This window comes from Neurospora tetraspora, assembly GCF_033439725.1.
Source record: "Neurospora tetraspora strain CBS 560.94 chromosome Unknown B0H65scaffold_4, whole genome shotgun sequence".
NCBI classification, from domain to species: Eukaryota; Fungi; Ascomycota; class Sordariomycetes; order Sordariales; family Sordariaceae; genus Neurospora; species Neurospora tetraspora.
This window is the reverse complement of record NW_026944386.1, coordinates 564,712-589,707: the sequence shown is the minus strand read 5'-3', so window position 1 is coordinate 589,707 and position 24,996 is coordinate 564,712. Positions and strand designations below refer to the sequence as shown.

The 24,996-nt window shown below is 53.4% G+C and overlaps 8 protein-coding genes across 8 annotated transcripts; 5 read left to right on the top strand and 3 right to left on the bottom strand.

The window, feature by feature from the left end:
• The first annotated feature begins 671 nt into the window (after positions 1–671).
• B0H65DRAFT_182588 (uncharacterized protein) lies at positions 672–3,111 on the top strand. The gene has a single exon (XM_062821528.1). The coding sequence runs from the start codon at positions 873–875 to the stop codon at positions 2,985–2,987; it is 2,115 nt and encodes a 704-aa protein (XP_062681297.1). The 5' UTR covers positions 672–872; the 3' UTR covers positions 2,988–3,111.
• Positions 3,112–3,713: 602 nt separating this feature from the next.
• On the bottom strand, positions 3,714–5,367 carry B0H65DRAFT_182558 (iron permease FTR1/Fip1/EfeU). The gene is made up of 3 exons (XM_062821527.1): positions 5,347–5,367; positions 4,403–5,235; positions 3,714–4,346 (listed from the first exon to the last, which is right to left on the bottom strand). Exons 2-3 carry the CDS (start codon positions 5,227–5,229, stop codon positions 3,854–3,856), a joined length of 1,320 nt encoding a protein of 439 aa, XP_062681296.1. The 5' UTR covers positions 5,230–5,235; positions 5,347–5,367; the 3' UTR covers positions 3,714–3,853.
• Positions 5,368–6,176: 809 nt separating this feature from the next.
• B0H65DRAFT_427367 (Cupredoxin) lies at positions 6,177–8,349 on the top strand (the record flags this gene model as incomplete). The annotated part of the gene is made up of 2 exons (XM_062824682.1): positions 6,177–7,001; positions 7,057–8,349. 2 exons carry the CDS (start codon positions 6,177–6,179, stop codon positions 8,347–8,349), a joined length of 2,118 nt encoding a protein of 705 aa, XP_062681295.1.
• Positions 8,350–9,573: 1,224 nt separating this feature from the next.
• On the bottom strand, positions 9,574–11,297 carry B0H65DRAFT_442180 (pyridoxal phosphate-dependent transferase; the record flags this gene model as incomplete). Its single annotated transcript, XM_062825566.1, has 4 exons — positions 9,574–10,841; positions 10,894–11,012; positions 11,071–11,116; positions 11,171–11,297. The coding sequence occupies 4 exons, from the start codon at positions 11,295–11,297 to the stop codon at positions 9,574–9,576; spliced, it is 1,560 nt and encodes a 519-aa protein (XP_062681294.1).
• A 2,669-nt stretch (positions 11,298–13,966) lies between these two features.
• On the top strand, positions 13,967–15,557 carry B0H65DRAFT_182458 (uncharacterized protein). The gene has a single exon (XM_062821526.1). The coding sequence runs from the start codon at positions 14,093–14,095 to the stop codon at positions 15,236–15,238; it is 1,146 nt and encodes a 381-aa protein (XP_062681293.1). The 5' UTR covers positions 13,967–14,092; the 3' UTR covers positions 15,239–15,557.
• Positions 15,558–15,559: 2 nt separating this feature from the next.
• On the top strand, positions 15,560–17,646 carry B0H65DRAFT_572908 (uncharacterized protein). Its single transcript, XM_062830525.1, has one exon. It carries the CDS (start codon positions 15,826–15,828, stop codon positions 17,395–17,397), a length of 1,572 nt encoding a protein of 523 aa, XP_062681292.1. The 5' UTR covers positions 15,560–15,825; the 3' UTR covers positions 17,398–17,646.
• A 145-nt stretch (positions 17,647–17,791) lies between these two features.
• B0H65DRAFT_464114 (uncharacterized protein) lies at positions 17,792–19,479 on the bottom strand. The gene is made up of 2 exons (XM_062826747.1): positions 19,188–19,479; positions 17,792–19,120 (listed from the first exon to the last, which is right to left on the bottom strand). Exons 1-2 carry the CDS (start codon positions 19,366–19,368, stop codon positions 17,895–17,897), a joined length of 1,407 nt encoding a protein of 468 aa, XP_062681291.1. The 5' UTR covers positions 19,369–19,479; the 3' UTR covers positions 17,792–17,894.
• A 454-nt stretch (positions 19,480–19,933) lies between these two features.
• On the top strand, positions 19,934–22,268 carry B0H65DRAFT_182429 (uncharacterized protein). The gene is made up of 4 exons (XM_062821525.1): positions 19,934–20,177; positions 20,346–20,562; positions 20,629–21,887; positions 21,958–22,268. The coding sequence occupies exons 1-4, from the start codon at positions 20,048–20,050 to the stop codon at positions 22,056–22,058; spliced, it is 1,707 nt and encodes a 568-aa protein (XP_062681290.1). The 5' UTR covers positions 19,934–20,047; the 3' UTR covers positions 22,059–22,268.
• The last annotated feature ends 2,728 nt before the right edge of the window (positions 22,269–24,996 follow it).

Sequence of the window (24,996 nt, the reverse complement as noted above, 5' to 3'; positions counted from 1 at the left end):
CCACGTTTCACTCCAGCTGTGGACAGAGAACAAGCAAACACCTTGATTGATTGATTCAAGTCTGCAGGATCTGAGAACACAAGGCAAACAAAAACGAGAAACATCTGAAAAGGGGTTCGTTCTCCTTTCTTGTGAACGAGACATGGTTCCAGATCCGATCTCGGAAGACCCGGTTTCTGAGATGAGGTTTCAAGGCCTACAAAATATTGCAATACGAACCCGTAATTACACGTACCAGTTCGGTCAGATTGTGCAGAGTTTACAAGAAACGTCATCTCTAGCTTCCGTAGCTTCAATGCATTCCCGGTGCTGATCATCACTACTGACAGCGCACCTGTCAGTTCTGTTAAATCACTGGCAGTGACTGCACTAACAATTTCGCCTCTTGCATTACTAACCGTTTGCCGCTTCACACCCACGGGTAATCCAAAATCTAGACTTAACAACTCCAGCGATACCTATTTCTGTTTCTCCGGTTACGAATAGTTCTAGGGCTGAAAAAGCTTGGGCTCGTGGCGTTTCGTCTGGGTGAATCACAAGTGAGTAAAAGATGAAGCGTCACGGTCGATGAATTTTTATCTCAAAATGTCAAGCACTTTATTGCTTCTTGTTCAGGCGTGCTAGCGTGAAGTTTTGTGACGGGGACAACTCTGGCTGATCACGTAATCTTTGATATCAGACAACAAATCGAACTGTACTGTCCATCTCAGCTCAACTCTCAGTAGATTTTGGTCCTTGGGCCAGATCAAATTCCTTGCCTGAGGAAGCTGTCAACGGACTGTTGGACCGAGCTATAATCTTTTGAGGAAGACGACTAGCACAACGGGATACTGTGGCTGCATGAGAGCAACCACATCTCATCACCACCCGCCATGTCAACACCCACCAAACCACCACCCCCCAACGGCGGCAGCAGCACCAACCCCCCAGATCTCGAAATCATCGAAATCGTCCCCAACGGCGACATCCTCCTCGACGTAACCTTCGAGACCTCCAAGCCCGTCATCCTCGCCGCCAAGAAAGCCTTCGCCGCCTTCACCTCCCGACCAACTCCTCGGACCAGCAAGACAACCGGACCAGGACAAGGACCCGCGAAGACACCAGCACGACCACCAAGACCACCGCCCAAGCCCAGAGTCAGGGTTGGTTTTCGCGTTCATCTGTCTGTCCTGAAGGAGCACTCACCCTACTTTGCCCGTCTGCTGTCAGACACGCGTTTTGCCGAGGCCAAGGCTGTTGAGGCGGCCTTTGCTAAGCTTTCGTTGGAAGATATTAGCCCTGGTGAGGCGGAATGGACGCAGCTGCCGAGGGTGAGCATCAGAGAGGATGATGAGGCTACGCAGAGTGCGGAGGTGAGGTATGTCTTTCATGATTTGCTTTATATACTGCATCATGGGAGGTTGCCGGCACCACCGCTGCCGCCGCCAGCAGACGGAACTCCCCCGGCAACAGACGGAACTCCCCCGGCAGAAGTACCGCCGCCGGAGCCCAAGGCAGCACCAGCACCCACAACAAAGCCAGTATCCAAACCGGCAACCAAGACAACAACACCAGTAAAGGGCCAAAGACCAGGACAAGCACCAGCCAAGGCACCAGCCAAAGCACAACCAAACGGACTGAAGAAGGCTCTAGACAAGACACTACCAAAGGGCCGGGAGAAAGCACCACCAAAGCCAGGGGCAGACGAACCCAAACAGCCAACACAGCCAACACTACCATCCCTCACAATCCCCTACCTGACCACCCTCACCCTCCTCGCCGACCGCTTCTCCTGCACCCCCTCCCTCTCCCGTCTTGTCTCCTCCTCCTCATCCTCCTCCCTCACACCCCCTATCCAGATCCAGATCCAAACCCAAATGAAATGGCCGCCCACGCCCACCCGTATCACAAAAGACCAAGACGGCCACGCCCTCACTTTGGCAGGGGAAGAGCTCCTCCGCCAAAAGATCTTGGTTTCCTGGCTGCTGGATTTCCCACTAAAGTTCCAGGCGGCCACGAGGGAGTTCGTCATGTACGGGAGTAGGAGGTGGGGGTTGGGTGCTTTACCTGAGGAACAAGAGGAGGAAGGAGGGGATGGTATGGAAGCTGGGGAATATGGGGAGAATCGGTTCAAGGCAAGATGGTGGGAGTTGCCTGATTCGTTGGAAGAGGAACTGTCGTATCGGAGAAATAGCCTCCTCTCCGTTTTGGCATCAATCCCCCGGCACTTTTTAAGGTTATACATCGTCCGCCCGCCACAAACCCGTTCGATAACCACCTCTTCGGCAGGGATAGGCGCAAGTTTCACTTCCAACGCCGCCTCGGCTTTGCAAGCGGCTGCTCAGGGACGGCAGTGTAAACTTGGTTATGAGAGCAGCGCCAGTTGCGATAGTTATCAGCTGGGGGAAATGATTCGTTTCCTTTGTACGAAAGGACTGTTCAGCCTGGTGGATTTCAGTCCCATGAGCTTTGATCGGGCTATTAACCAGTACGATGGCGGGGAGAACCCGTTGGCTAAGGTTGATGCCGGAAACGGGCCGGGGACGGGTGTGGTGTTTGGTCCTCCTAAACCTTGTTCCCCCGGCGGTGGTAGGGGGCCAGGGACAGACACTGGGCTGGGAGGCATCTCGACCATGGAAATCAGCCACTTCATTTCCATCCTGCGACAGTGTCCGAGTTATCAGATTGATCGGCATCATACCAACTGCGGTCTGAGGACGAGAATGCTGCCGGTTTTGGATTACGTGCAGGCTATGTTGAGTAGCGAGATTATCGCCATCAAGAGGGGGGAGTGGGAGAAGAGGAGGGAGGAGGTTAGTTGGGTGAGTTTGGCGCAGGGACAGGATGATGATGACAATGGCAGGGATAAAGGGAAGAGGGTGTTCAAGTTCACCAGAAGTCTGGCGGCTGATCCGAGAATGAGATATAATAGCACGTTAGGGACGAGTAAGATGGCCATGGAACTCTTTCTAGCTGACGAGTGGGATTGGACGGCAGAAGAGTATTGAGAAGTTTTGTTGTTGTTGTTGTTGTTGTTGTTGTTGTTGTTGTTGTTGTTGTTGTTGTTGTTGTTGTTGTTGTTGTTGTTGTTGTTGTTGTTGTTGTTGTTGTTGTTGTTGTTGTTGTTGTTGTTGTTGTTGTTGTTGTTGTTGTTGTTGTTGTTGTTGTTGTTGTTGTCTGGGGAGGAACTAAGGACGGAGTGTTGGTTGCATGAGTTGGCGTTTAGACGGGGACGTATTGCTTGATTAAAAGCTGCTTACATGACCAGATAAACAGATAAAGTATGAGAAGCGAACAAGACGCCATCTCGACAGTCGCGTCTGGCAAACATGTCTCCCCGTCCAGGGACCTTGATGGCCCTCCATCCGCAGCACTTGGTCCCGAATCTGGCCCGAGTCCCCGGGCCAACTGCCCACCACTGCGTACATACGTGCGTGCCTGCCAGCCTACCTCTACCGCTACTGCTCCTTCCATTACCAGCCAAATATCTAATGACCATATAATTGTTCGTCCAATACCTTCTACCATCACCTTCCAACGACCACTTGGTCATATGGCGTAGTCGGTTTGCCGTTTGACACGTCCAGCCCTGCATCTCCCACCCCGTGTGACTTCGAGTTCGAGTCAAGGACGGGGCAGATCATGTGGTTCTTTTCAACAAGGAACAAGACCGAGAGCGTGTCTCACATGTCGTACACCGCGGGACTTGCATCTGGCCTAGTAGAACATAGGGGTTCACTGATGAGCCATCTTGACCGGTTGTTGATTTCTTTTTTTGGGCGTTTTTTTTTGTTGGTGGCCCCTTCTCGTTTTTTCTTCTTTGTCGCGCACGCGGCGGCTTGTTGCCCTGCGATACTTGATGCAGATATCCTCTTCAATACCTGCCCTTCTTCCAGCTCAACCTGTCAAAAAGGCTAGCCTTCTCACTCGTGTCATGGCGTGACAAAGGCCCCGTTACCGACTTGCCATCTTCGACCGCAGTCTTCCGTAGGATGATTGGCCATTTCCCCTTCACCTCGCGGTATCTCATCACGAGGAAAGACACAATGACGACCAGCCAATACAAGTTGTATCCAATGACGGAGCCGTATGTTGCCGAGTTGGTCCAGCCAAAGATGGCGTTGAAGATGCCCCAACCGCCTCCACCGTTCACAATTGGGCTACAACAGTCCACATGCCAGACAGATCTGTCAACATCGTAGGATCCAGGGCCGCTACCGAGTTCCGCGGCATCACTTCCGATGGCGTTGGCCCATTGCTGGCTCTCAAATGCCCAGATTGCGCGAGAGAAGAGACCAGCTGCGACGAGGTAGAGGAGTGATGTCGAGAGCACGAGAAAGAGTTGCAACTTGGTCGATGATCCGAATCTGGGAACAACCCTCGTCAGTTACCACTCAGCCGACGATGGGAGGAAGAGACTCACCGGTACAGAACCACCCCAACCAAAGCTCCCACGATAACCCCAACAATAGCAGGAATCGGGATCGAGCTCGCCGGCGCCGCGAATGACACACCAGCAACAAACACAATCGCCTCCACGCCCTCTCTCAACACTGTCACAAAGGGCAGAACAAACATGACATACCTTTCCATCCACGTCTTCATCTTCACCCACCATCCGCGTCCCCTTTCTACGCCCTCCGTCTCCCCTCGCTCCGTATCTTCCTCCCCATCTTGACCCTCCTCCCTTGTAACTCTCCCATCGTTTTCCTTCCTGTCCTTCCCCTCCATAGCCTTAACCATCTTCCCCCTCCACTTCTCCCTCATCCTGCCCACTCTCAACAGCGCCGCGCCCACCACACTGATAATCAAACTCGCCAAGAGACAAAACGCTCCTTCCCAGTTCAGCTCCGCGCCCGAGCTCTCCCACTTGTTGACACCAAGAGTGTAGAAGACCCCGATGACGGCGCCGCCGATGGCGATACATAGGATAAAGCCGGAGATGGTACCAAGAAGGATTTGGCGGCGGAGGGCATGGTACACACGGAGATCAACGGGTTGTGAATGGGAGGTGGAGAGAGGTTCATCGTGTTGGGCCAAGGTTTGAGCCTGCTGGGGTACGACTTGGCCTAGACGCTCCGGCGGCGTAGGTTTGAGTTCAGCGGCATGGCCAAGTTGGCTTGCCTCTGGAGATGGCAGAGGGGAGGCAAGGGCCTGCTTGAGAAAGACGAGGAGGACAGAGACAATGATGGATGTCTCGATGGTCTCGCGGAAGACGAGGAGGAAGATGGGGACGGAGAAGAGTTGCATTGCGGACTGTTTGGTGTTGGCTGTCTTCAGTTCTGCAGGCTGGGACGGTTGGAGAAGATGTTGATGGTGGAAGAAACTGAACAAAACGATAAAGTGGCAAAGGGAACACTAGTGTACCTCTAGGTGGCACTCCCTGTTTGACTGGAAGGGCGCTACTGTACCTACTTCCCGAATATGGAATGGAAAAGGAAAAGTGCATGAACACACAACATCTTTGTGCGCCCATGGAGCCAAGCAGGGAAGGAGAGGCCTGCTGTTTCCATGATGTCTTTTCATAGGTACTCCTGTCATGGACTGTTTGACTGCCATATCGATTGTTCTGGGTTGATGTTAACCGGAAATAACCCGGATCGATGCCATGGTAGCATTGAACCCTCTACCTGGTAGAGAACTGCCAAGGCTGTGGTTGCCGAGGTATTTACACAGTACAAGCTCAACACAGGAGAATGGGAGCCACCGATTGGCTCCAACCTGCATGACGCTTAAATGATAAATTTGCGCAGCTAAAGAGATCTCGAACGATCCTCACCAGTTCTGGTGTAGATTGATTGATAAGATAGAGCGCTTCGGTAAAGTAGACCGCTTTCCTTCCGCCCGGCCTCGACACCAACCAAGGGTCCCATGCTCATGAGTGATTCACTGTCCGCAGTTACACGTACCCGGGGTAGAATGTAGCTTCTCGATCGTTCAATCACAATAGGTAATTTCTGTGCCATGCAAAAATGTGCTCTCTGGTCTCGAATTGGAAGGAGCTTGCTTGACCCAATGAGGCTTCCGAGGCCTAGACCTAGGTGACACTCGGCGAGATGGGAAGGGGTGAGTGGTGACCCCCCCAAAATCCTTGACAGAGCGAGCCCAGACTTTATCAGATCCCAGACTTTATCAGATCTCAAAAAATGCTTCGAGTTCGACATTCGTCTATTGTCTCTATCATGGGAGCCTTCACAATGAGGATGTTGTCACTGATCGTCCTACTCTCCATCACCACAGCAGCATACGCTGCCACCGTCGTCTATGACTTCAACGTATCATGGGTCACGGCAAATCCAGATGGCCTAGCTGAGCGACAGGTCATTGGAATCAACAACCAATGGCCGCCTCCGAGGATAGATGTCCAAGTTGGTGATCGCCTCATTGTCAACCTCCTGAATTCGCTCGGTGATGAAGACACCTCTCTCCACTTCCATGGCTTGTTCATGAACGGATCAGCTCACATGGACGGTCCTTCAATGGTCACACAATGTCCGGTTTCCCCGGGTGCCAGCTTCACCTACAACTTCACCGTCGACCAACCGGGCACCTACTGGTATCACTCCCACAACAAAGGCCAATATCCTGACGGTTTTAGAGGACCCCTCGTTATTCACGATCCCAAAACCCCGTTCCAATACGACCAAGAGCTTGTTCTCACCGTTTCGGATTGGTACCATGAGCGAATGTCAGTGTTGCAGCCTCGCTTCATGAGCAAGTACAACCCAACTGGAGCCGAACCAGTTCCTAATTCGGCACTCATGAACGACACTCAGAATTTGACCATGCCCATGATACCCGAGAGGACTTACTTGTTCCGCATTGCAAACATTGGAGCTTTTGCGGGTCAGTACATATGGATTGAAGACCATAACATGACCGTAGTTGAGATGGATGGTGTTTACGTCCATCCGACAGAGACAAGCATGATCTATCTGGCTGCGGCTCAGAGATGCAGCTTTCTCCTCAAGGCCAAGAAGGAAACTTCACGCAACTTTCCCATCATTGCCAGCATGGACACGGTAAGTCACCTTCCACCTCATCCTCGAGCCAGATATACTGACATCAAGAATGTAGACCCTCTTCGACACCATCCCCCCCTCCCTCAACCCCAACGTAACCAGCTACCTTCTCTACAACAACACCGCCCCCCTCACCTCACCAAGTCCACTCGATTCCTTCACACCCCTCGACGACACTCACCTCCGCCCCCATGACAACGTCGGCATCCTCCCTCTCCCCGATCAAGCCATAACCCTCAACATATCCATGAACAACCTCGCCTCCGGCGCCAACTACGCCTTCTTCAACAACATCACCTACGTCCCTCCCCTCGTGCCCACCCTCTACACCGTCCTGTCCTCCCCCAACTCCTCCCAAATGACCACCAACCCCTCAATCTACGGCACCTACACCCACCCCTACATCCTCTCCCACAACTCCATAATCCAACTAGTCCTCAACAACCTCGACTCGGGCCGCCACCCCTTCCACTTACACGGACACAACTTCCAAATCCTCCACCGCTCCGGTCCCGACGAAGGACCCTGGTCCAGATCCGGTAACGAATCAAGTTACAACCATGAAGCTCCTCCGATGCGAAGAGACACGCTGCTCGTGGAACCGAATGGAAACGCGGTGATTAGATTCAAGGCGGATAACCCGGGCGTGTGGTTATTTCATTGTCATATTGAGTGGCATATAATTAGTGGGTTGGTGGTTACTTTTGTTGAGGCTCCTTCTGTCTTGCAGCAAACTTTAGAAATCCCCGAGGATCATTATGCTGCCTGTAAGTCGAAGAACCGAGTTATCCCCACTGAGGGAAACGCTGCGGGACGGGGAGACAGCAACGGGGGGGATCCGAAGCAGTGGTTGGTGCTAGACGGGGAACCGAAACCGCCTGGGGAGCTGCACTCGGGATTCACAGGAGGAGGGATCGCGGCGTTGGTCATGAGTTGCTTGGCCGGTATCTTGGGCGTAGCGGTGGTAGCTTGGTATGGATTTTCTGAGCCTGTTAGTGCGGAGCCTATCAACTCCCCGGCTGGCGCTGCTGGTGAATCTGGATCTAGTTCTGGATCCGGATCTGAGTCGGGGGTATACCCCGATGCCGATAGTGCTGAGAAATCAGTAGAGAATAGTGGTGGTGGGTTGTTCGATGGTGCGGGTGCGATGAAGACTCCGATAAGTGTTGTTAAGATTAAAAGGGGAACCGAGGCCGTTGAATCTGAGGCTTTGTCTTTTGGGAGTGAGGAGGAGGCTGTTAATGCGGTGGGTCGGGGAATGGGAATGGCGAGGAGAAGTGGCGGGGAGGTGAACAAGAAGGGGAAGAAGGGAGAGGGGGTGGATGTTGATGCTATCACGAGGGTTTAAAGGGGGAACGAGGATGGTGAGGTGGGCTAAAGAGTGGTCAAAAATGGGGGGGGGTAATTGTAATGGTAATAATCGGAGGATATGTCGAGCTGTGAGGAAGCAGAAGATATCATCACCATGTTGAATCAAGAAGTACTCATTCTACTCGGTTCCTAACCTACCCTTTATGATACCAGTCGGAGCCCCTTCCGACCGGGGGTATTGGCGATGAATCGAAACAGCGAGAGAGACCCGTGAGCCAATGATCTAATACAACTAGAAATGATCAGGACGAAGATGGATTGAGGTGGTAGACTTAGTAAATTGACCACAGTAAGCCACAAACTCGCTAGCTAGCTAGCAAGTTGGTGGTTTGTCTAGCTGACAGGAGTTAGTGCTGAGGCTAGAGGATCGAGCTAACTGGAGTTTAATAGCCGAAACAACTAACCAACCTGAGGTAAACAGAGTGTCTGTGCTCTTCTTGGTCGGCTACAAGCCGTCAAGTCTCAGAGGCAGCAGCAGAGGCTGATGAACGAAAAAGGCCACGACGGAAGCCAAGAGAGGAAGTCTCTCGAGTATTGGACTGGTGATTTGATAGATCGAGCAATAGGGGGATTCGATGGGCTGGCAGTTTTAACGAGCTAGATAGAACGGGTGACAGACAGACGCAAGCCATACACTGTAGAATTCGCGTGTTCCTATTAGGCTGGAACCTCGGGCACTCTGTGGGCACTGGGCACCCTCTCGATGAGTGTCTTTAGATTCAGTCAGGAAGTCCCAAGGCAGGAGTGGTGTGGTAAAGAGGTGTCGACGGTGCTTCAAGTTCCGTAGTGGGCCTCCCAGATGGTACATGTCGTTTTATATGCTGGATAATCACTTCCGAAGGGAGAGGGGGTGGATGTTGATGCTATTACGAGGGCTTAAAGGAGGGAAACTTGGGGAGGAAGGAAGGAGTAAGGATTCATTATAAACAAGGGGTAATTGCAATGGTAATAATGGGGGATATTTGGAGCTGATGAGGAGGCAGAAGATATCGTCAGGTTGAATCAAGAAGTAGATATCACCAGGACGGACATGTATTAAGGTGGTAGTAAATTGACTACAGTAAGCCACAAACTCGCTAGCTAGCTAAAATGGCTAATGTTGTCATTGCAATGCATAAGCAGTCACAAAAACACCGCTCAGTAAAACACCATGGCATCAAGGCCAGTCAAGAGCCCATGCCTTACCAGAAGCTGACGCCGCTTAAAGCAAATGCAAAATCTCATCCTTCTCCCTCTCCCCACCACCGGCACTAGGCACAAGATTACTCTCCTTCTCGCCCTCTGTCCTGCTCGGGCTCGGCGCCCTAGGGACTTCATAAGCGCCCTGAGCCTCCAACGCCTGGAACTTCCTGACCACGCGCTCAATGCCATCACATCCTCTCTCCAGGACCTCGCGCGTCGGGCCGTATGACAAGCGCACGAAATGGTGGCAGGGGGAATCAAACAAGTCGCGACGCTTGCTGGGGTTCAAATCGAAGAAGATACCCGGGACGACGATCACATTCTCTTCGAGACAGGCCTGGAAGAAGTTCAATCCGTCGGAAATGGGGTTGGGCAGCCACTCGAGGTTAAGCCACAGGTAGAAAGTGCTGTCGGGGACGGCTTTGATGGAGAAACCGATCTCGCGAAGGCGGCCGACGACAAAGTCGCGCTTGTCCATGAAGTGGCGCTGCAACGCCTTCATCTCTGCCTTTACCAAGGTAGGTTCGAGCATAGGAATGGCCGCCTCCTGGAAGGGAACGTTGGTGCCGCCGTCGAGGTAAGAGCCGCACGAGCCAATAGCCTTGATGAACTCCTTGGGACCCAAGATCCAGGCTACGCGCCAGCCGGGCAAGCGGAAGCGCTTAGTCAGGCCGTCGATGATTAGGACGTCGTCCTCGTCGACGTCTTTGATGTTTTCGGCGGCGGAGATGGTGGTGCCGTCGCAGTTGGAGGTGTAGTTGTATCCCGAGTAGAACTCGTCAGAGACCAGAGTGGCGCGCTCGCGGCAGATATCTTGGATCTCAGCCAGCTCGGGGTTGGCGACGACGCGGCCGGTGGGGTTGCGCGGGTTGGAGGTGATGATGACGGAGGTGCCGCGGGCGATTTCCTCGGCGATCTTCTCGGGGTGGATGTGGTAGTCGTCTTCTTCGGACAGCGGGACAGGGATGGCGGCGAAGTTCTTGAAGAGGGAAAGCATCTCGTTGTAGGCCGTGTAGTCGGGGATGAAGAAGCCGACGTAGGCGTTGTTGAGGACGGCGGCAATGCGGATCAGGCCGGCGCGGCCGCCGGGGACGATGGCGACGTTCTCCCACGTGTACTTGGACTCCTTGCCTTGGCGGTGCATCTCGTTGTAGAGGTTGGCGACGGCTTCGCGGAGGGGCTTGATGCCGGCTGTGGGACCATACTCGCGCGAGTTTACGGAGATGTCGAGGTGCTGGGGGCGGGGGAAGCAGCCCTCGATTTCGTCGTCGACTTCGGGGGCGCCCTCTGTGATGTTGTTAGTATGTGTTATGGGTAATAGGCGAGAGGGGATACACACGTCCGAGGTTTGCCCACTTCTCGGGCTCCTCAAAGTAACCATGCTCGCCGGCTTGCTCGGAGCACCAGATGACTCCGGTGGAGGATCGAGTGGCATCCAGGCCAGCATGAGGAAGATGTCTATCAGCGAATGTTAGAATGGTTCGTCCGATTTGACGGGGTGGCACAGACGACGTACCCCTCATGAGCTGCTCTGAATTTTTTGTGGATATCGCTGGATGCCTCTGAGTTCTTGATTAGCCTGGCGAACATGATGTTTTAATCGGAGGACGACATACCAGTAATGCTGGGCTCTTGAATGGAGAAGCGACGGGCAGGTCTGGGGATACCAGTGTTGCGGTTGATGCTGAACTTCCGGTTGTGGAAGGCACCATGGTGACCAGGGGGGTGCTGGTGGGAAGCCATCGTGAAAGACACTGCTTCTCCAGGTCTCGGGATGTTTTGGCTAAGTTGTCAATGGGAGAACTGCGCCTGGGGATAAAAAGGCAGCAGTATTTATTTTGGCTTGGAAAGAGAAGGAGCTCAGGAAGAAACCAAGAGGGAAGGGCGACGGGAAGAATAAAAGGAGTGAAGGGTCGGCTGAGCTACCCCGCGGACGCTGGAACCTGAACGGGAGGGGTCATCCAGTCACATCCATCGAAAAGTACAATGGCCGTAACGTAACCACTTGCCTCGAGATGGTAGGTCAGGTTGCGAAATCGGTAGTCAGCCAGGGTAAGGCCCACCGCGCATGGTGTCTGCTCCGCCAATCAGCTCGTGTTAGAGACAACGGACATGGTCGACATAGTCTGTCCTCAAATTTCAGCATGATTTGACCTCCAACACAAGACACGATTTTGTAAGATGGCCTCATAAAGCGAGCCCGGGGAAGAACCTATTCAAATGCGAAGAGGCCACGAGCAAAAACGTCGGTTTTGACTGCTGTTTTGGTGATGTTATCGAGGCTCAGACTTGGAGAATTTGATAAAAAATTACCCTGACAGACTACCGATTTCGCTCTCAGTCGATGACGCCGTGTTCCCCGAACAAGGTTTGGGGGCCATTGATTGTGGGAAGTGTCCATTCAGGAGGCTGGAGTTGCGGACTCGTGGCCGTGATACAGGTGAGTTGCAAGTGAATGGTTGACGGCATGCCAATCATGCATGAGGATATGACGATCCAAGTGGGCGCAGAGTGGGTTCTAGTTGACCAGCTCCATAACATAGACACATAGAATTCCCGTATTACCTTCCGCAACCCACTCGGTGTCGACGGTAGGGATACGGCACACGGGAACTACACGGGAGAGGGGGGCTCGGAGGGGGTTGAAGGGGTTCGATGGCGGTAGAACTCGGAGAAGAATTCCATCAGATCCATTCACTGCACATGGCTGATCTGGGAGTTGGAAGTTAAAGGGTGAATGTTTTCCCTTGAAAAGTCTAGCAGATATCTGACATGATCAATATAAAATCTGCTAAAGCCTCCCGTGTACTAATGGCTACCACCACTTGGTATCACCACTGTGATATCTTTGTGTTACCTTGACCCCATCTAATCCGTACGGGTGGTCCGGATCAAGAGGGAACCCCTGCCAAGAAGATCAGGGGTTACAACGGTCGTCTTGTCGCCGGATCCATCCGGAGCTGTACTTCGAGATGTCCCCAGCTCGTGATAGCCAGTCATGTCGCCGTCGCCGTCGCCGTCGCTGTTCGTCTCTCGGATCAGTGGACATCGCCAAGGTCCCCTAAACTCACCTCCCGTCACCCGAACCGGACATCATGACTCGCCATCTTAGGGGTCAAGTTCGGTTGACCGACATTTTCTCAGATTGAAGAGACCTTATTTTTGAAACTGATACCGGATCGCTCGGGGCATCATCTTTGGGAGGGTTTGCGAATGAAGGCGTATAAAGGTGAGTCTGCCGGGTGAAGGTCCTCGAACAGGAATGACTCGAGTCGAGGTTCGCCAAGAAAGAGGTCACAACAAAGGTTGTTATCCACCTCCGTCCCCTGGTTCACCAGGTGGGCCAAGAGACAGTCGTAGGGCTGAGGTACGGTGAGGCTCTGGATGGTGATCTCTTGCCAAGCTTTTAGAGAAGGGGAGGAAGAACATTTGGAGGAGTACCCAGACTTGGAGTTGAGAGCCTCATCCTCCCCTTGGCCGGGCGCCCTCCCGCCATGCTTTGTGTATAAAGGTCTGGCCACCCTCCTTCGTTGGAACAATGTCGCCCGAGTTTCTGGTCTTCTCGTCTCAGCCAGGGCCGATCTCGTCAGGCTGACTGGTTGACTGCTGTGTGTACCTTCGTAAGTATCTCAACATCTGCCGACCCTCCACTTTCCAATACGCCGCCCCGAAGTCTTTTGGATCTTGGGCACCGCTGACTTGAGAGCAGCCATTTGTTGATGACAGTGTCATCTCTGCCCTTGGGGCTGAGGGCGACGAGTGTCCAGAGAAGCACATGTCCCACAAGGCCGCATCTGGAAAAGATCAAGCCTTGCGCCTCAGGCATAATGGCGATGAATACTCCTGGCAAGTTGGCTCTTTGAGATTGCGCAACGTTGAAGGAGGCTGAGGTATCTCGAACCAAACTCAAGCGCGTGTTGGAAAACATGGCGGAACTGGGCAGTGCAAGCGCTCCGCCCACCTGTTTTGCCCCGCCCTACAGTGGACCCTTACCCAGAAAATATGGGGCTAGCCCAAACGGTAAGTGGCCCGTGATTCGCCCCGGATAAGGTACCAGCGGATCCAACAGCACTGCCTGAAAGTTACACCAACATCATCTTCTTTCCGCATCAAACGCCGCTCACTGCAATGCAAAGACGAACCCCTTTGTTCAAATACTACATGATACAGCCTCCTGGGCTTTTGGAAAGGCAAATTATATCCCTTGACTTCCCTGGCCGATCCCGCATGATGGCGAGGATACCTGTCAGTAGAAGTGATTGTTGCCTCTACAATTCCATCCTATAAGATGGATGTCAGCTTGAGGATTATCAAGTTTGATGACAGATGGTCAGTTACGGTAGAAGCCAGCGCATACCGCATCCCTTACAATATCATTTCATCCCTTGAGGTACTCACATATCGCACTGCACCAACAAGTAACAAAGCGCAAACAGCTGTGGCGGCTAGGTAGGTAGCCAAGACGCAAGCGCAAAGAAAGGCCGGAAGCTGCAGGAAAGAGTCACGGTCAGGACAAAAAGAAAGAAGGTCCATTGAAAATGGCAGACCTCGACGATTTTCCCCCCAGCAACATCTCCACAAATTATCATCAACAGGCCGCCACAAAGCAAGCTTCATCCAACGACCCAAGCATGCCCGATCAAGGCAAGAAAGAGGAAGACAATGCCTTTTCGAGAGGGTTCAAAAGGTTCTCTGGCGTTTTCAAGAAAAAGTCAAACTCCGACCTCCGAGGCCAGGGTCAGGTCCCCCAACCCATCAGCACCGCCCACGATGCCCTCGCCTCGAACAACCCCTTCGCCAACTCCGAGGCAGCCCCGCCCTCCTACAATGAGGCCATGTCAGGCAAGCCCGGAGCATCCAGTTCCATCCCCTTCATCCCGGTGAAAGGCAACCAACTAGACGCCTCGAATTCTCAAGACCCCGACGCCTCAACCTCCTTTCAACGGCGTGTGACCCTAGACGGGAAAGTTGTCACCGACGAAGACGACCCCTACGCCTTCCTCTCCATCTTCGACACCGTCTTCCTCATCGATGACAGCGGCTCCATGATTGGCCAGCGGTGGTCCGAAGCTAGGGACGCCATCGCCGCCATCGCCCCCGTCTGCGTCGCCCACGACAAGGACGGTATCGACATCCACTTCCTGAACCACAGCCGGAGCTACACGAACATCACCTCGGCCGCCAAAGTCAACCAAATTTTCAACAGCGTTCGCCCGTCCGGACGCACGTTAACGGGACAGCGCATCTGGGATATTCTGGGCCCGTATCTAAAGACGTACACGCGGGGTTACGGGAATTCGAGTTGGGACCCGGAGAAGACGGGCGTGAAGCCGGTGAACCTGATTGTGATCACGGACGGGGATCCGCAGGATGATCCGGAGTCGAGGATCAAACAAGTTATCAAGGAGTTGGAGAGAGTAAATGCCCCTCCTTATCAAGTTGGTATTCAGTTCTTCCAGGTGGGAGATGACCCGAAGGCTAGGGCGGCGTTGGCGGAGCTGGATGACGAGCTGGGTGGTGAGAAATCGAGGGATATGGTCGATACGGTAACGTGGGACGACGGAGATACGACAGCGAGGCAGTTGGAGGGAGAAAAATTGCTCAAGGTTGTGTTGGGGAGTGTGGTCAAGAGGCTGGATCGTCGGAAGTCGGATGGTAAGGATAAAACGGCGAAGAAGAAGTAGGCGAAGCTATTTCTTTACTTCGTTTTCTTCCTGGCTTCTTCTGGTTGGTGTGGCTCTTTCATTTCTGGAGAGTTTACAGGTTGCTACCTTGATGGTTCGGACCAAGGGAGGAACATCACCGATGAATCAACCGCGTCCATGGTAGGGCCTGTACTTTGTGAGCATTGGGGGGCATTGGTGCATTCAGATGGCTTACCGCATGATTGTGGGAAAGGGTCAAACAATCTGTCCAAGGATTCTTCTTACCACGTATTAGTTGTCCAGAAAGTCTTCATTTCTAACAGCAAAGAATCAACATCATCAGCGTTCATACACCGATCAGCCCTACCCCTAACCCTGATCTGCACGTGAAACAAATTAACCGACACCGCATAAGCAAGTCCGAAACCCCTGTCACAGCTCGTCTTGGCACACCTCACCACCAAAACATCAACAACAAAACCCGCTAATTCCTACCGTGTCCGGACCTCTCTGTTCCATCTTTTTCGTCCAAACAACCTCTATCGCCCTCCTCCCGAGGGCATCATCAACACCATCCTTCTGATCACCAATCCCTATGATCATAAACCCATGAACAAAACCAAACAATGGCCCCCCACGTAACCCCCACCACCAAACTCCAAATAATCGGCGCCTTCAAACTCCTCCGCTTCCTGCGCAGTCGGCACCAGTTTCCCCCCGGCACCATCTCCAACAACGACATCTTCCGCCTCTTCTCCGTCTCGCGAACAACAGGCTACCGCGTGCTCTCGGAAATCTCCGTCTCCGCCGACCTGACCGCCAGCGAACGCGCCGCCCTCGACGCCGAAACCGCCGCCGCCCTCGAGGAAGAGGAAAACGCCCGCATAGCGGAGATCATCAATAACCCGCGCGAGGAGACCCGCGGCAGGAAGAGGAAGTTGACGGAGAGGGATGTGGAGGTTATTGAGGCGTGGTTGGATAGGAATGGGGGGAGGGGGGAGGTCAAGTGGAAGGATGTTCCCGTGGCGGCGGGGTTGGGGGTGATTCCGGGGAAGGATGGGAGGGGGGTGGTCAGTGGGGTTACGGTTAAGAGGGCTTTGGGAGCGTGGAGGGAGAGGAATAAGGAGGTTGATGTGGAGGATTGGACGAGGGCGAGGGGGGCTGGGGGGTTGAGGGGGAGTGAGAAGGCGAGGGAGAGGTGGGGGCGGCCGAAGGGGGGTGAAGTGGAAAGTAGTGGAGATAATGATGGGGAAGCGGAAGCGGAGGCGTCGGGGACGGGAGCGGGAGCGGGAGCTGGGGCTGGGGCTGGGGCTGGGGCTGGGGCTGGGAATGGCCAGAGTGCGGGAGAGAGGGAAGGGTCGTCTGGCTCAGAAGAGTCGGAGAGTGAGGGTGAAAGTGTCGTGGAGACTGGGGCTGGGCCTTCACAAGCAGAGCCGGCAGCTGAAACGGCAACGGCGAGTGGAAGCGGAAGTGCTGCTATGGCGCCGGGAATGGCAACGGGGAACGGTAATGGAGCTTCAAATGCGGGCGAAAGTCAGGGTCAGGAGCAGCAGCAAAACACCAAGAAGAGACGAACTCAAACCGAACCACAAGGCCCCGATCCCAAGTACCTATGGAAGAATCGATGGGAAATTGAAAGGGCCGCAAGGGACGCTCAAGCTCGACGTCAGGCTGAGGCTATGGCTGAGGCTAGGGCCCGGGTTAAAGCTCAAGCTGCGAAGGAACGATATCGTCTACAACGTCAGAGAAAACGTCAGCAGCAGAAACTAGAGAGGCAACAGAAGCAGCAGCAGCAACAGCAACAGCAACAGCAACAGAGCTATACGGCTGGACAACAGCAGCCCGTCCAACAGCAACCCGTCCAACAGGAACAACTACCTCAGCCACAACAACCACCACCACAACAACAGCAACAGCAACAGCAACAGAGACCATACACATCAATGAGTTTCATCCCTCTCCCAACCTACGGGCAGCAAAACGGAGTCGCAAGTGGTAGCGGAAGCGGAAGCGGAAGTGGTCCCTCAAGTGCAAACCAGAGCTTCAACGGGGCTGCGGTCGGGAGCTCCTGGAATGTGAACCCCAACCCCAGTATCGACAACGGAAGCGTTGTGAACGTACAGAGAACTGGTGGCGGTGGCGGTGGAGAGGCGGAGGATATCATGATGCTTGGGAGAATTTCTGGGGTTTTGAGGTAGAGGGAGAGGTCAGACGATGATGCGTGAGACATAGAACTTGGGAGGCCCAGGCCAAGGCCAGGGTTAGGGGTAACGATATGATTTGAGATAGGAGTGAGTATGGTGGATGCGGTGGCCGGTGTCGATGTTTTTGAAGACATTATGGAGACGAAGAGGGCATACAATCAGTGCTTTGGAGAAGGTATGGATGCGAAGATGAAGACATATGACATTACCCATGCTTCTACACTCAGAACTAGGTGATTGGAAACTTGGCGGTAAGGAAGTAAATGGTACGGACGAGATGTTTTGCTGCTCCAGGGGAAGATACTTAACTGAGGATCCTGCAAAGTGATGTTGGTTTTGATGGAAAACGGGAATGAATAAGGGTTTGGTATCGGGTTTTAAGGTAGTAATATGAATATTATTCTGCGGACCAAGGACACCAATACCAGGTATCTCTAAACAATGCATCGCCCTAGCTAGTCTATACCAAGAACATATACTCAAAACCCTGCTCACCAAAGCTTCAAATACAAAGCAGTAACGACCCCCGCAAAAGCCGCCACTACCGCACCCACCACCACCACCACCATCCCATTCCGCTGTCCCTTCCCCCTCGGCATCCTCTCAATAATCTCCTCCAACCTCTCCGCCATCTGCGTATCCGCAAACCTACCCCTCACCCTCTCCACCCCCTTCCTCCCCATCTTCTTCAACTCCTCCTCTCCCATCCCATTCAACACCCGATCCATGACCTTGGCCCACTCCCCTACTTCATTCGGGTCCCGCAACCACCCCGTCTCCCCCTCCACCACCGTCTCTGTCGGCCCACCATTATTCGCCGCCAACACTGGCACGCCGCGTAACATGGCTTCGAGCGGGACAATACCAAAGTGTTCGTTGCTTGGCGTGTAGACCAACAACTTGGCTGACCGCAGCAAGATTTCCTTGAGGGTGTTGGGTACCGAGAGGAGGAACAACACTTCCACGTCTGGCGCCGTGTTAAGCGCCGAAACGACCGTTTTGGCTGTTGCCGTCTTCAAGTGGAAGGGAGCCCCCTCGGCTAGGTCCACCAGCTCAGCGTGGTAGGACACGTTTTCGTGTACGCGGTTGTCATACCCTCCCGCAATAATCAATTTCGCTTTTCCTCTTTGTTGAGGGGAAAGGGAGGCGAAGGCCTTGATTGCCAAAGCAATGTCCTTTTTGCGCTCGAAGCGGTTGATGGAGAGAATAATGCCCGTTTTGGTCCAGGGTAGGACTCCTTCGTCGTTGTCGGTTTTTTGGTCCGACGACGTAGAGCGCACGTCAATGCACGGGTAGACTACTTCCAAGCTGCGCTTGCTAGCCAGACCGGGCCATGTTTGGGAGACGATCCCCTTGGTAAACGACGAGTTGACGGCTATCGAATCGGCGAAGCCCATGGACCATTCTTCCCAGGTGTCGAAGGGCAGGCGGTAGAGACGTTTGTACCATTTTTGGCGCCCCTGGACGAGGAGCAGGTCGGGGAAGTGGCAGTAGAAGAAGATGGGAGAGGTCGGGACGAGAAGTTTGAGTAGGGGGAGGCCGGCGCTGAGTTGGTCGACGAAGAAGGCGGAGGGAGAGAGGGTGCGTAGTTCGGAGGTTAGGAGGGTGATTTGTAGGATTAGGTGGAGTTGGCGGAGGATGGCGCAGAGGATGGAGAAGCGGCCGAGGAGAGAGGGGGGGATTAGGGAGTTGCCGCGGACGCGGACGTCGAGGGTTCCTGTTTTGTCACTCTGTTAGTTGGTTGTTTGGGTTGAACAATGGAGCTGGAGAGAGAGGAGGAGTACCATCGCGAGCTTCGTCGAAGCAGTGTCTGGGATCGCAATGGCTCGTAAAGATGACCACCTTATGGCCACGGTTCTGAAGACCTACGGCTGCATCGACCACCAATCTTTCTGCGCCGCCGATTCCCAGGTCGGGATGGAGAAAGACTATTGTCTTTTTCTCTTTCTCGCTGACACCCGCCATCTTGACATGTGAATGTCGCAAAGTGTCTTGACGGAGTGTTTGTGCAATGGACGTGTCCCTCTCCTTTGGAGATGCGATGTCATTGATAGTGATAGGGAGCCTGTCCCGGCAGGCAATGATAATACCAGGGTGCACTAACAGCAATGCTTGCTTCACGGGTTACGACGTGTTAAGACCGTTGGGTTACATAATGAAGAGAGATGCAGGGGATGGCGGGCTTGGTGCTACCCGCAATTAGGTAATAATTTCATGATGTCGCAGAGCAAAGATCAGGAACCAATCCCATTCTGACGAAACGCCGGCGAGATCGAGGTCCATCAATTGCAAGGGTCCAAAACCGCGACACGCTTTGTGAAGGAAGAGAAATGTGATTTGGCATTTGTTGACTTTTGACTTTTCCTTGTTTGGATCTTTGTTGCATGACGACCAGCTGGTTCCGTTTAAAGTCCATTCAGATCGAGAGATTTTGGATTGATCGAGACTTTGATCCAATGTCCTAAAGTTGTCAGCCAGGGTCGCATACACGTTTTGATCTTGTTCCTGTTGCTGACACCAACATCCACTTTGCCTCGGTTCGACAACTCGAACAACCAAAACCCCAGACGACTTATTCGAATCGACATTGATGACTACGAGTTCAACACCAACGCCATAAGAACAACAGTTCCAACCCTCACCCATGGGTTCACACAACCATGGCTCTAGCTCCGGCGCAGAGCTCTCCGATACTGCCCCGCCGCGGGTTACCGTCAACGGGAAACCCGTCCAGAATGGCGTCGTCGACGCGGGGTTGAAGAGCTTAGATCATTGTATGTACAAGCTGGCTTTGTGTTGCCGTTGGAACCCTTGGGTCATCTGATCTCACCCATACGGTCTCGAGCAACATTGTGCCCCTCCAACCCCGCCATGTCTTGCCTGTCTTACACTTTTGGTCGCGTTCCAATGTCTTCGAGCCTCGAGCTGACCACGGTGACTAGACCAGAGAAGGCTTCCAAAATGGCGATACAACCTACGACAACGATTACTCCCTCTCATCCGCTGGGAGACTCCATACCTAGCTATGCTCCAGGAAAAGATGCGGACACCAGCGTTGGATAGATACTTTGCCATCACGGCCAACCTCGGAACACACACCTTCTTCATGATCGGTCTACCAGTTCTCTTCTGGTGCAGTTTCTCCAGCTTTGGCAAAGGGTATGTCCTTCACCATGGACCGTTGGGAATCCCTAAAGATCCAAGCTGACAATGCGCCATACGTAGCCTTGTCCACATCCTCGCCGCCGGCGTCTTCTGGACCGGCTTCGTCAAAGATATGCTCTCCCTCCCGCGACCGCTCTCCCCTCCTCTCCACCGAATCACCATGTCCGGTTCCGCCGCGCTCGAATACGGTTTCCCATCTACACACTCCGCCAACGCCGTCTCCGTAACCGTCTACTCAATCCTCGTCCTCCACAGCGACAAAAACACTTTCTCGCCCAGCACGACCTTCGCGCTCGAGCTGCTCGCTTACTTCTACGCCTTCTCCATCGTCTTCGGCCGTCTCTACTGCGGCATGCACGGCTTCCTCGACGTTATCATCGGTTCCATCATGGGCGCCGCCATCTCCTACATCGAGTTCTACTACGGCCCGCCCTTCCAAGACTGGCTGTACGCCAGCGACTATGTCGTCCCCATACTATTCGCCATAACCATCCTTATCCTCGTGCGCATCCACCCCGAGCCGGCCGATGATTGCCCCTGCTTCGACGATTCCGTCTCCTTCGCCGGTGTCGTCGTCGGTCTCGAGCTCGGTACCTGGCACTTTGCGCGGTCGAGGTGGGATCACATCTACAACGGGCCCAACGCCCTCTTCGACCTCTCGGCTTTGGGTTGGCCGGTAATTATTATTCGTCTCATCCTCGGTGTGCTCATCATCTTTGCCTGGCGCGAAGTAATGAAGCCCACACTCCTCAAAGTCCTGCCTCGCCTCTTCCGCGTCATCGAGACCCACGGCCTCTCACTCCCCCGCCGCTTCTTCATGCCCGCTACCGAGTACAAGGACGTCCCGCTCAACCTGCGCGACGACGAGGTCCTTCCCAATATGAGCGACATCCCCAGGATGATGCGCAGCATCCGTGGCCCCGGGCGCGGTCGCGCAGTTAGCATTGGACCCCAGAGCGCGGCGGATGCGTATGAGACGCTGGCGTATCGTGAGAGGAAGAGGAGAGAGAGTTTGAGTAGCGAGAAGGGATCCGGGCTGAGGCAGGTTCATAGTGCTGCTGAGGGCGCTGATGGGGAGGAGTCGGTGGTTGATCAGGCGCACTCGTCGGGCTTTGAGAAGTATGAGAGGCAGATGGGTCAGGGGCAGGTAGTGGTTGAGAGCACGGGTAGCTTGAGCCCAAACTCGTCGGCCGTGGAGGAGCCGGAGCTCTATCTGGGCCAGAGGGATGAGTTGGGCGAGAAGGAGATTTTCTCGAAGCTGACGAGGCCGAGAGTGAGGTATGATGTGGAGGTGGTGACCAAGTTGGTTGTTTATGCTGGTAAGTTTTTACTACTACCCCTCTTTGGCATTTTGCTGTCTCCTGAAGTGATACTGACATGGTTACACAGGCATCGGATACCTAGCAGTTGACACGATTCCCATATTATTTGAGCTCACAGGTCTGCTAGGAGCTGGTCACCTCCCCTTCCCCAGTGGTTCCAGGTCTTGATGAGAGGGTGAAAAGAGGTGGGGTAGATCTTTTTCTGGTTTTTGTCTTTTTCAACTGAACTTCTTGGCACACTTTTTTTCCTTTTGCTAGTTTGTACATAGGTCATATGGCGGGGTTGGTATCATGTTATGGATTCATTTTTGACGCTATCCGCCCCCCCTCTCTTTCGGACTACTGTAAATGTTCTCAATGTAGAGGAGGAGCTCACAAGAAGGGAGTGTCCGTTGAGGCACAGGGGATATATACGAATGAGAACGCTGCCGGACCAGATTATCCGCGGCAGAGGTCGACTGTAGGTCGCCGCCCGTCGATTTGCGGGGTCGATAGTGAGCATCACCGAGCCTTGTGCCGTTCAATCAAGGTGAAGTTGTCTGTTCCTACATGTCGCCGACAACCCTAACCAGGAACCCAGCATACATATGTCAAACCTGTTGTCTGCGGGTTACACGCCAAAGGCACATTTGTGTTTCAGTTCCTGGCTCCTGAAGATCACGGCCCTGGTGGGGTTGACTCGGCGGCTGTATGATGATAAGCATCTTGACCACCTGCTGTCTCACCTGTCAGAGATGGGACGCCAAGTGCGCCATGTGTTCGCGGCGAAGAATTCGAGATCCAGTCCGCGTCCGAGTCAAGCCAAAGCGGGGATTGCTGGGGGCCTGGGGCTGACGGACCCTGACTGACTGAGAATGAGCTGTCACTGGCCACTGGTCACTGGTTCGGCACAGCAAAGCACGTCAACTCGTCAAGGTTGCTGTGCTGAGGCTCAGCTCACCGAACCCAGAGATCCAGTCATCCCATAGGTTGTTCGGTATCGTGCCGCCGTTCGCGTGGCCCGAGGCCGAGGCGTGACGGACCCCGGATCGTGGATCGCGGGTCGCGGATCGTGGACCTACACTACTGTGGTTGCGAGCAAAAGTTTTACCTCCCTGTCAGGTACCTTGCACGGACCACCACAGCCAAAGCTTCGTGGGCACTGTGTGTTCAACGACCTGACCCACGGGTTTAACTTACCCACAACACCATAGTAAACTTAGAGGGCTGAATTGGCAGGTGGAGATTCGTGACTTTGACATGACATGACAGATCAACATTCGACGTTGGACATTTTAAAGGTGCTTTTTTTGCAATGGGACGGGATGGAAGACTGACTATGCATATGCAAGGACAGTCGGTGGGTGATGAGTGAGACGAGGTCGGCAGCAAATTAATAAAGAGATTGGTGACAGCGACTGGCGGCTCAGACGAACGGACCATGCCATCCATCAAAGCCTTTTCAGCCCTATGAAGTCACGCACAACTCAGGTCGTCCCTGGTTCGCAACTCGCCATTGCATTTTCCTGGCGTATTTCCAAGTGAACCACGTGACAACTGCCTACCTTCAAACACACATATATGTACTTGTGAATAGCTTCACATGTGCATGTCAAGCCTATGCACAAATACGATACATGTCTAGCCTCGCAGAAGACAGCTCGGACCAGTGTATCAAAGCCTCCATCGGGCCACACCCACACCGGAGAGTGTTTCCAGCAGGAGTTTAAGGCCCCGTTTGGTTCATCCAGCTGTTTTTTAAACGTGCTGATTTGGGGTACAAAGCGGAAAATGCAGCTAGAAAGCCACTGCTTTGTACCAGGCTCGCCAAGCAAAGGCGTGGGCTAAAAGACGCGTTGTTGTAACCGGGGTTATGATTGGCGCTGTCGGTCGCAAACAGCAAAATGCACCTATCTTCATGGTCACCCCCATGAAGATAGAAAACAGCAGAATTGGCCAAAATGGGCCTACTAATTCCCCTCTTGGGCTGCCTGCCTTAGCGCGATACTTCTTGACGCAGCCAAGCTGGGTTAAATAGGCAAACTGACCCCCAACTTCCTGCATAAATCAACTTGCTGATTTGCAGGGGTCGATTTCACATACAAAAGAAAAAACAGCTGGATGAACCAAACGGGCCCCAAGTTCTTCCGATACTTCCAGTGCTTCTTCATACTTTGCATTGTACCTCATCCGACAGACAACGTGACAAGTTTCAAGAATTATCTCACTGCCGGATTTCAAAAGGACCGTTTCGATCCCACAACAACGGGCCGATAGAAACCAAAAGCCACAAAAAGAACTGTCAGAAAAAAAGCCACACAAAGTGACAGACGGTGACGTTTTGGGAGTGGATCACCGACTGGAGTGACTTAACGGCGACGATAACCGAAGTCACGTGAAATTCGCTTGTTTGCGGTATTCTCTTTTGCCCATCTTCGCTGCATTTGGTAAAGTGCAGATTTTGCCACCTGTCGGAATTCTTCCCTCTCATTGGTTGTTTCCACGCAGCCGCGCAAGCCCAGCTGGAGCCAGTCCCAGATGCAAGTTTGATCGCATCTGGCATCTGGCGAAATCCGTGCACACGTAGTCCCATTTCCGTCCGCACGTAGTCCCCCCCCCCACTTTTTAGGGTGTGCAGCCAATCTTTGGCTCCCAACTACGCCCGTTAACTTCACATCGCCAACTAAGTGCATTCGCGCGCGCCCTCTGACTTGAAGCTATCGCCATCTCCGTCGCTGTCGATGTCGATGTCGATGTCGATATCGATATCGCTATCGCTATCACTGTCACTATCACTGTCAATGGGATCGTTGTTACGACGCTTTCGCTTCTTAGTCTGTTGGTCCTCAGATGGATCGTAGACCTGCTCTCCCTTGTCCAGTTTGTCGAGAAGCGCATCCCACTTGTCCAATTCTTCGTCAAGATGGCAGCAAAAGGCGACACCAATTCCAGAAATTCTGATAACCTCAATAGTACCTTAGCCAATTGACCAGATTGGAGACTCTGAATGACTTCAAAATAACGCGGATTTGGTGATGCGCGTTGTAAGTTATTGCGCGGCATGGCTGCGCGCAAAAAAGTGGGGGGGGGGGGGACTACGTGCGGACGGCAATGGGACTACGTGTGC